General features: G+C 31.4%; 1 protein-coding gene across 1 annotated transcript; it reads left to right on the top strand.

The window, feature by feature from the left end:
• Positions 1-672: 672 nt before the first annotated feature.
• Positions 673-11,214, top strand: LOC139490118 (uncharacterized). Its single transcript, XM_071276968.1, has 4 exons — positions 673-682; positions 4,819-5,091; positions 6,648-6,896; positions 8,631-11,214. The coding sequence occupies exons 1-4, from the start codon at positions 673-675 to the stop codon at positions 8,876-8,878; spliced, it is 780 nt and encodes a 259-aa protein (XP_071133069.1). The 3' UTR covers positions 8,879-11,214.
• The last annotated feature ends 303 nt before the right edge of the window (positions 11,215-11,517 follow it).

Raw genomic sequence — 11,517 nt, 5'->3', positions numbered from 1 at the left:
ATAGAGCTGTAAATTGTCGTGACTAGTACATAAAAAGTGTTCGTGTCCGCGTAATGTTAGTCTACTTAATAATTCCTTCTGAAAAATATTTTTTCAAGAAAAATCAATATGAATTCATAAAGTCATTTTCGAAACCCCTAAAACTTTTCTATACTGCTTGCAATAGTTTCTGTCATAAATTACATCATTAACAACCAATCAATATTACAAAACTGTATGGAAACAAAAGATAAAGCATATACACCCAATTGCAACTCCCAAACAAATTCATAAATGGGAAGTCCATAAAAACTTGTCAATCAGCAGAACAAGTCACAAACATATTTTATTCTCTTAAAATTCTTTATCAGCTATGCAGTGGATACATCAAGGGATCATGTTAGACAAAGATGTTTTAGGATTGATAAATCTATATATGTATATGACGTGGGGTAATGTAATATCTAAATAACGTAGACATATTTTTATAGAATGGCTGTATTTTGTATTGGTAGTCTATTATTATATATTAGTTTTATCATCCATTTGTACCTTAATATATCTGCAACACACTAATCCAGATTTGATTGTGATACACTATTCTTCGAAACACAACAAAAATACTTTCTAATAAATTAATTTATCTATGATAGGTTATAACAGATTTTAATTTACCAGGTTTATAATATAAAGATGGTATTAGGTACATTATTTTTGTTTTCCATATATATCTATTAAGGTTAAAACACAATAAAACACAATATTGACTGCTATACCCCTATTTTGACATTTTAACCTATTATGTTTAATTTTTTGTTCGCACAACGTTGTCTATATATTGGAATTTTATATGATTATCACACAAATGAGAGGTTAAGCTACCCATAAACCAAGTTTAATTCACCATTTTCTACACAAGAACATACATGTACCAAGTCAGGAATATGGCAGTTGTTATTCATTGATTTGTGTTTGAGCTTTTGATTTTGCCATTTGATATGGGACATTCCGTTTTAAATTTTCATCGGAGCTATAGTAAAAATGCCATTGGTTAGTTTAGACACAGACACAATCGTATAGATCAACCAATTCGGGATGGTGTCAAAAATTTACGGAGTATTTTAATCTTTCCTCCTCACAAGTCTGTTGGAGCAGTTTTTGCGTTAGGGGCACACTCCTGTGTATGAAGTCCGTATAGTGTGAAAATGCACGAGCAAGACGAATCAACTGAGATATATAATCTTAGTGTGAAGTCGTCCATCTGGATCAATATTGAGAAAACAATCAAAATATGACACAATCCTTCTAGTACCAGTAGTATCCTTTCAAGTTCATTGGGATATATGAGCAGTAAATACTGACTAAAATATTTGTGATAGGACATATCATGAATATATCTGAAAGTTATATTAGAAAATTTCGCTTTTTCTTTTTGTCTTTTAGAAGGTACTGAATGAATTTTGCTTCATATGAGTACAAAAACAAATCGGCCAGAAGGTTTAAGAAATTTTTACACTTTGGGTTACCTACTTTCTGTTGAAGTATCAATACTCCAAAAGCTCAACAAATATAATGTCGATGAAAAATTCTAGCATTTTTATAGTATCATTTTTGGTGAATTTTCTAAAAGAATCAGTGTTGTTCCTCATAAAGTAAGAATTATATACCACAAAACAAAAAAAAAAATAATTTGATTCCTATTTGTAAAGAAACGCCCTGTTAAATGAGATGGTGAAGTTGAGAATACGGTATGGAATAGTAGTTTAACATGTGTATTGCGTAGAAAAATCAAATGTTTTAGTGTTGCTGGAAGATTGCAGAGAATTTGATCTAAGATTTAGCAGAAGATCTTTAGAATATTTTAGAATCCACATCTGATTGACACCACTGGTTGAATATGTCTAATCAAAATATTTTTGTAGGCCGTCTTTGGCTTTACTATAGAAAGAATAGTAGTCAACACTTTAGAAAGATGTTTTGTCGAACATTTTGATAATCCAGATATGTATGGTTCTTTATGCGGAGTTTTGGGAAGTTTTGGGATCCAGTATAATGACGGTAGATTTTCTTCGTGTTTTTTTTTTATATTAATACATTTTTTTTAAATGATATTAGAGAATATGTAGGATATCCGATTTTCGGTTTATTCAAAGCACTTTTGTAAAACATTCCAAGTGATGGTTTTCACATATGGAGACATTTTTTATTGGAGGCGTTATCAGCTGAAACAACGACATATTTGTCATGAAAAAAGATAAGGCATCCACAACTTCCGTAATCTTGAATTAGAAACCCTTGTACTCATAGTATATCGTAGCTTCTGAAAGTGTTTCTAAAATTTATGATGGAAAAGCTGTGATCTATTAAGACAAAGTGTCCAGTTCTAGTTCATCTTGCTCGCGCTTTAGTCATTTGCTGGAATAGTCTTCATTTTGTTTATTTTCTTTGGTTACATCTTCTGACATCAGACTCGGACTTCTCTTGAACTGAATTTTAATGTGCGTATTGTTATGCGTTTATTTTTCTACATTGGTTAGAGGTATAGGGGGAAGGTTGAGATCTCACAAACATGTTTAACCCCGCCGCATTTTTGCGCCTGTCCCAAGTCAGGAGCCTCTGGCCTTTGTTAGTCTTGTATTATTTTAATTTTAGTTTCTTGTGTACAATTTGGAAATTAGTATGGCGTTCATTATCACTGAACTAGTATATATTTGTTTAGGGGCCAGCTGAAGAATGCCTCCGGGTGCGGGATTTCTCGCTACATTGAAGACCTGTTGGTGACCTTCTGCTGTTGTTTTTTCTATGGTCGGGTTGTTGTCTCTTTGACACATTCCCCATTTCCATTCCCAATTTTATTCAATAGCATCCATCAGTAACATGAAGGTTTTTTTTCTCCAGTTGATGGGCTTGGGAATTACATTTTGGGCCCTTGGCTCACAACTCTCTTATTTGTTTATTGGTTACGATGCCAAGGTCGCCAGTAATAACATGACCAGTTTTACTATTATTGTAATTTTACATTGCACATGAACAATCCGGAAGCTTGTATGTCATTTCTTTGACGTAAAACGCCTTTAAAACACTTTTGTGATTGAAATTGTGGAGGCAATATGGTAGGTGTAGTAAATGAATTTACAGTTGTATTTGTTTTTTAAGTAATCAGATATAGTTTTGGTATGGATTTCAGGCTAAAAATATTGCCAATATTGATAGCATATAAACCTTTATTTGCGAATTCTTCTTTACAAAAGAACAACCCCTTTTTCCTCAGTATTGAAAGTAGTGGATAAGGGTTGGAAAAATCTGTGGTTATCAATATCCAGGATTATCGCAGCCGATCTGTACAAAACCGAATTAGAATCATAATTCGAACTTGAAAGGATTTCAATGCAGTTTTAAATTAAATCCAATAGTTGTATACAAAAAAGGCAAATGTATTTTCAACGGAACAAGATCTCAGATTTCAAATTAAAATATCTGTTGCAGGATTGAAATCTGCAGACTAATATAAAAAAGAAGATGTGGTATGATTGCCAATGAGACAACTGTCCACAAGAGACAAAAATGATACAGACATTAACAACTATAGGTCACCGTACGGCCTTCAACAATGAACAAAGTCCATACCGCATAGTCAGCTATAAAAAGCCTCGATATGACAATGTAATGCCCATTTTAAAAGCCAATTAATGACCTCAATAACAGAATGAAAATCTTACCACGGTTTTTCCAATCCAGGCGTACGTACAGTATTTTGTACATATTGTTGCAAGGTTGGATTTTATCGCACTGAAACTTTGAATTTGATTTGGTTGTCCCTGATGAAACGCCATTCTTACGGACTTTACTATACAATTGATATTTATGTTGAGTTTTGCCTGTTCTGAGATTTAAGAAAATCTGTTCAACGTATTATTGATCATTATTCAATTAGCATACACCTTTAAGAGTTTTAATTAAGTTAATTTATTTGATAATAATTGAATATATATACATGTATATATGTATATGTTAGCAGCAATAAGTGAAATTAGGCATTCAGCTTAAGTGTTAGGCAATAGGCTAACGTCTTGGCAGTAAATCTGTTGTCTAAAGGATGTTAGCCATTAGCTTAAATCCTTTAAAAAAATGTGTGCAGGCATTAAACTGCCTAAAATATAAATGTGAGGAAATAAAAGACATTTATTCATTCAAATACAAATACATTTGTTAATAACATATTACGATAATAAAAACTAGGTGGCATAATGGGGAGACCATAAAACTCCTCTAGGAAAACAAACATTTTAAAATTTCCCTCTACATTCTCGTTGACTTTTAAATTAGCTATCAACCTCTCAAAACCTCAAATGGTAATATGCTATACCTTTTTAAATTATAGTAGAAAGTGTAAAACATTTCAAAGAATTATTATAATTATAATAAAAAATCTCGCTCTCTTTTTTATTGGATATCATACAATAACTTTAAAAAAAATCTTTTTAATGTTTTGTTATACTGAAAAGAGTAAATTATGTTTTGAATATGAAGTTACTAAATCTCTGTCAAATGAATGTACTATATTAATATTAGACATATAATTAAGAAATTACTTTATATCAAGAATAAATCACCGAATATACATAAATTCCGGAGTTCACTTATTGCCTAAAATTATGTTCCGCAATATATTGAATACTCATCATCAGATTTCAGGAAATAAGGTTAATGGCTGAAAATTTCAGGCAATATTTTAATGCCTAGGCGTTAGCTTTTTGCCTACGAGTTAGCTTAACGCCTAATTTCACTTATTGCCGCTAACATATGCGAATAATATTTATGTGCATTTGTTTGTTTAAGCTTTTGCGGATGTAAATATTGCTTTAAAGAAACCCACAAAGCTCTCCTCAATATTTGATCCTAAAATAAGTCAACAGAGGGATTACATATGTTGTAACTCTTCATATGCCGTTGATGGAGACAACATATTTTTATTTCCTGATTATCCTAGTGGGGATTTTTTCTGCGCGCATTCAGACAGTCTTTCCGATCAGCAGTCATGGTGGGCAGTAGACCTTCAGGAAGTGTACGTTATTAATGATGTAGATATTTTTGGACGTATAGATTGTTGCAGTAAGTGTTTTTTGTTCCCATGTTTACTATATTATACAAATGAGGAATGTAATATTAATAAAACAAACTCACGTCTGTATCTCCTTGAAGTTAAAAATACACGAAAAGCATAAGGAAATAAAGGCAACAGTAGTATACCGCTGTTCGAAAGTCAGCAATCAATTGAGGGTAAAAATCCGTGTTACAAACCAAAACTGAGAGAAACACATCAAATAAAGAGGAAAATAACGAAACAACAGAAACACTAAAGTTCAACTCAAAACCAAAGGAAAAGTTTTGAAACCAGATTTAATCTTACGATTGTATGCTCACTATGTGGTATTCAAAATTGCTAAAAAACGATCGCTCACTGCGCGTAATAGGGATTTCATAATTCGTGAATTTATACAAAACTTACATTGTCAGCCCAATTATAAAACATGGAGGTCAGGCAAATCTGAGAACGATTCTTTTTAAGTAGTACATCACGAAGTAGGAAATAAAAAGCTGTTTTCATGGCTTGAATAATTTAGAATTATAGACTGCCTAAAAATACACCTTTTAAATAATTATAACTAAAAGAAAATTGATACCAGTATTTCAAATTACGATATGCCCAATATACAATGTATATCGTATGGTAATTTAAAAAGGGACCATATGTAAGACGATAACTATTTATATATTAAGAACACATTAAAACAAAAGGGAGACATGCAAAAGATACAAAAACGACAATCAAACACATAAGTCAAAAAACAAATTTGTCTTAATAAGACAACACAATGACAAAAAAATACAGAAATATAAATAACAGTTTATACAAACTTCATAGATTTGATTTGATTTGAGTTTTAGTGTTTAAACGCCACATTTAAGCACTGTGTTTAGGCTATTTCGTGTCGGCTTATTGGCGGAGGAAGCCGGATTGCCCAGAGAAAACCACCGAAGATCGATAAGAAATCTGACAATCCTAGTCAATTAAGATTGGAGTCGAGTGCGATCGCACGAGCGAGGTTCGAACTCACAATCTCAGTGTTGCTGGCTAGTAATTACAGTAATAACTACTTAGACCACTCAACCACCGAGGCCCAAAACTTAATAGAAACTTAAAGAACATCTGTACTTATCGTTAATAGAAACAATTATACAGAGGGTTTAGGAAATACAAAAAAAAAAGAAAACACACTTCATTAAAGTTACAGTCGATATTGTTTTCCCATCCGACGAAAAAGAAAACCAAGAATGAACGCCTCCAACAACTTTCCGTGTTCCGGGTTCTTAAAAGCATTAAGATCCAAGAGTAAACATATAAGGAATCAGATACTGCACGAAAATGATACATCTAATGAAACACAATCCGTTTTGACATGCTAGAACCAAAGTTCTGACTTCTGAACTCGGAAGACCTATATGACTAAAAAACTATCCAAATTAAATCACACAACCCCAAAAAAATATTTCGAGGTTTTTTTTTTTTTTTTTTTTTTTTTTTTATATATAACTAATGTTGAGGCAATCAAAACGTAGCATTTCAATTTAAGTAATACTCATTTTGATATTTATTTCATTATTAGCTCACCAACTCGCAAACTTTGATGTTGAAGTTTTTATGCCGACATGTATAGACAATAATTGGAACTATTTAGAGGATGGATGTAAAATTAATTGTCACTACCAGTCAACAGAAAGTCAGAGAACCACTGTTTCCTGCCCTTCTAATACCAAGGGAAGGTATATCAGGATTAGACGTCGTGATACGTCATACTTAGTCATTTGTGAAGTAGAAGTCTATGGAAATCCAATAAACAACTTCCACAAATCAGGTATAATAATTGACTTAATTCATAATTAATACTTTAATACTTTTTGGAAATGTTGGACCCTCAATGCTCTTCTACTTTGAAATTGTTTGGCTTTATAAATATTTTGATATGAGCGTCACTGATGAATCTTATGTAGACCAAACGAGCGTCTGTCGTACTAAATTATAATCCTGGTACCTTTGATAACTAATTAATCCAAAATTTTCTACAAAGGAAAAATCCTGTTCCAAGTCAGGAATATGACAGTTGTTATCCATTCGTTTGATGTGTTTGAGCTTTTGATTTTGCCATTTGATTTGGGATTTTCGTTTTTGACTTCTTCCTCTCAGTTTAGTTTTATTGTGATTTTACTTTTTTCTTATTTTGGTAAGTAGGTGGAAGAATGTAATCTATTTTAAGCATGCACCTGTAACTCGTACGTCCAATGACAGGTATTAAAGATAATAGAGTAAAATGACACGGGTTTTAATGTATTATTTATAAATCAATTGATCAAAGGCTGTTGGTATGATGGAGTTTAATATAGAAAAGCTATTCAGACACACGAAATTTATAAATTGATATAACAATTAATCTACATAGTGAGATCGAGACACACATGGGTAGTCAAATTTGTATTCGTTGGTATGTGATGGTCGTTTCAACATATCAATTAGCAACAACCGAAATCTCAAAATGATATTCGCACACAAAAAAACCTCGAAAGAACAAAGCATGGACTGTTTAGTCTAGCTTTGGACAGGTACAAATATAACAGGGTTGAAACATTACGACAGTTGTACTATATATAGCAGGATCTGCTACCCTTTGGGGCAAATAAGCTTTACATCCAATTTTAATGGGGTAAGTGTAGATCAGTCATTTGCTTTTTATATTTTCTTTGTTTCTTCGTCGATTTTGTGTTATGCCGTGGCATTGTCAGTTTGTTCTCGACGTTAACATTTCGATATCCCTAATCTATCTACCCTCATTCTATTATAAAAAGAAAACACATATTCTTATAGCTTAATCTCAATTTTGTTCAGTTAGTAATGTCAATCAATTTGATTTCATAAATTGGTCAACGTTTCATCTAGATCTTAACGAGAATTAGAAAAAATCACTCCCTAATTATCATATGCTAATATTGTAACAAATATAGACAAAATAGTGTTGACCACTAGAGCTCTCTAAAAACATTGCATTAATTCATATGTATGATTGCTTTTCGTAAATTGGTAAGTTCTTGTATTAGGAGGTCTTAAACCAGAATGATTTGTGAAAGCCACCGGAAAAGTGTGGCATATCGGAAAAGAATATACATTTAAACTCTTAATAGTATACAACAAACGAGTTGTTGCAAGGGGTTTCATATGCAGCAATGGGTGCACTCTCTCTACACTAGGTATTGGATCAAACGTCGGATTCAGACCCGACGTGACTGTTGATGTATACATCACAAACAGTCAAATAAACGCCCATTGTCGGCAAACGTTTTACTGCCGATCGAAGAAGACCTACAAATAAGTTTCGAATACTTAAACATTTTATTAGACACTCTAAATGGAATTCAACAATTCTCTTAATACCTCATTAAAGCCGACACATAAGAAACAACACAAATTTAAATATTCATCAGGAAATATGGATAACCCATGCAGATTCCTTATTTTTCGAATGTTTTTTTGACTGCTAGATACTTATGATATATTTCTTCGTCAATAGTTTAACACGAAGTATTTCATTCAATTTAAGATTTGGGAAGTACTATTATTAACCATGTATGTAGAAAGAGCGGGTATGGATATGTCGGTCCTGTTATAGGTACATCTGTAGCTCATAGTAACATTCAGTGTACAAGTACATGCACCACAGAGACCGCCTGTTCCGCTGCAGAGTATGACAATAATACAAACGTTTGCACACTGAAAGGAGAATGTTTGAATGAAACGCAGTCATCTTTGTACGTAGACAAAGACAAACACGTTTTGTTTATTCGATAGGATTTTGGAGTGGAAACCATTAACAGTTTATTAAAGGCGGAAATACAGAATCAGCAATTAAAGACAAGTCATTATATTTTATACTTATATCGCAACAATCTTTTTGGATTTTTAACATTTTTCTATTCGAGCGTCACTGATGAGTCTTTTGTAGACGAAACGCGCGTATGGTGCAAATACAAAATTCCATTCCTGGTAGCTGTGATGAGTTTATTTACAGTAAAACAATAAACGGTTATACTTTAATTATTAATAATTAAGTTAAATATTAACTTTTCAGTAAAATCCAAGATATTTTTAGGTCATTTGATACTAGTTTCCATAACTTTATAAATTCTTTGAATCTAAGTAAAGTAAAGCTTTAGCCACAAATATATAACCGACTTCGTGAGTTGATTTGGGACTTTCCGTTTTGAACTTTCCTCGGAATTAAGTATTTTTGTGATTTTACTTTTTGATAAGAACTCTTAAGTTAAGCTGATGTTTAGTTCACAACACTCCCTTGCATTGTAAATTTTGAAATTAATAAACAAATTGTTTCGTCTCGTCCTATTTCTAAAAATGATTTCCGGAAGATACCCAGAATTTATTGATTAGATTTTTGTTTCAACTTCACAAATTCCACATGAAGTATAGAATATAGGTACTTACGTTTGTTGTCATCTTAATAACTTAATAACATGTTGTTTTGTTTTGTTTTGATATTTTACTGTTTTGTCTCTTTTTCGTAACAACTTTGTGACGTTGCTCGGTATATATACATCGATATATTGTGTCATTTTGGTATGATATTTGTTTTGTATTCTTGTCTTTCATTTTTGTTGCATGTGTTATTTGTCTTAAGAATGTCTATATGTCAATGTCATTTTGTTTGTTTTTAAAGGGATTAAGAATATAACACAATGTTGACTGTAATACCTTGATTTTTGTCATTTTAATGTATTATGTCATTTCAGACACACAGATCAATGAATGTGTTTGTTGATAGATGTTTTTGTGTTCTGTTAAATTGTTCCTTTTAAAATTGTTATACGATGATGACTGATGTACCCATATTTTGACTATTTGATTTATTGTGTCTGTTTAGTTAACTCATCCATGTTAATATAACGGAATTTGATGAGACTGTCATCAAAGTGAGAGGGTAAGCGCTATAAAACCAGGTTTAATCCACCATTCTCTACATTTGAAAATGCCTGTACCAAGTCAGGAATATGACAGTTCTTGTCCATTCGTTTTTTATGCGTTTTGTTATTTGATTTTGCCATGTGATTATGGACTTTCCGAATTGATTTTCCTCTAAGTTCAGTTTTTTTGTGATTTTACTTTTTGTTATGCTCACACATTGTTGCCAATATAATGGAAATCTATGCTACTGTGAGGAAAGTGTGAGGTTAAAATATTTATATAACAATGTGTTATCCACCATTATTTTTTTTCTGTGTAACGTATACTGTGTACATGTCATACACAAATTTGAATTTTTCAATTATGGTTGTTTTGAGCCAACGAATTTTATGACAATTTTTAAATCGTTAATTAGTCGAAAGCTTACTTTCTGATAAAAAGTCAAGATCTACTGGCAATTTTTTGCGATAAATGTTTCACTTTATTTTGATCTGACATGAACGAAAAATGAAATAAATTTGAAGGTTATAAAAATAAGAAAAAAAAAAAAAAATAAGAAGAAGAACAAAGAAAAAATATGACAGTTTCCTGTCAAATAAATGTTCTTCGAAATTACTCACATCTAAAACATTATGTTGATTTTAGTTTTTACTAATGTATTATCAATCAATATTGGAACATAAAAAATAGAGCATACATAGTGAGTTACCTATATTCGCCGCATAGTTCGTTCATTTCCACTTACATCCGACCTACTTTCGAATGTTTGGAACTTTTTCTGTAGGTTTCAGAAATTTTACTATATGAAAACAATGTTTGATAAAGGAATTATCTTCAAAACATTGATTAATTGTTTTAAAATTGTATGATTTACTTTAACCTCGGCGGATATTAATGTTGCATAAAAAAATATTCAATAGATCTTAGAAGATTAGGTAAAAGCATGCTACATCATGAATTCAATACTTTATGAATAAAATAGTTCAAATTAAAACAAATTTTGTATTTAATTTTCATCAGAATCAGTTTCATTGGAGTTACATATTATAAATATCCTTGATTACAGAAACAGCGCATTTACAGTGAATTATATAACCTAACTGTACAAATGAGATTAATTGTTTTATTATACCTTTAAAATGAAGAATGTTTTATAATTGTTCTTGCTTAGTATGTTCAATAAATTGATGATTTCAAACGTATAAAAAGTTGTTGGTTTTTACATTACGTATGCATATATTTCAGGTGTACATATTCAAAGTAATAAATTAGTTTGCATTCTAATGTATTAATCGTTTAATTTGTGTCTGAATATGCGATATATATTAGAGGGATATTCAAACTCATATGTCAAAAATAAACAGACAACGCTACGGATGAAATAGAAAAAGACCAATTCACAAACAACAGTTTAAAACACAAAACATGGAAAACTAAAGACTGAACAAAACAAAATCCACCAAAAAACATGGGTGACATCAGGTGCTTCAAAAGGTTAAGAAGATCCTGCT

Source organism: Mytilus edulis, chromosome 9, assembly GCF_963676685.1.
Source record: "Mytilus edulis chromosome 9, xbMytEdul2.2, whole genome shotgun sequence".
NCBI classification, from domain to species: Eukaryota; Metazoa; Mollusca; class Bivalvia; order Mytilida; family Mytilidae; genus Mytilus; species Mytilus edulis.
The sequence above is the reverse complement of the archived record's forward strand: the minus strand, read 5'-3'. Positions and strand labels throughout refer to the sequence as shown.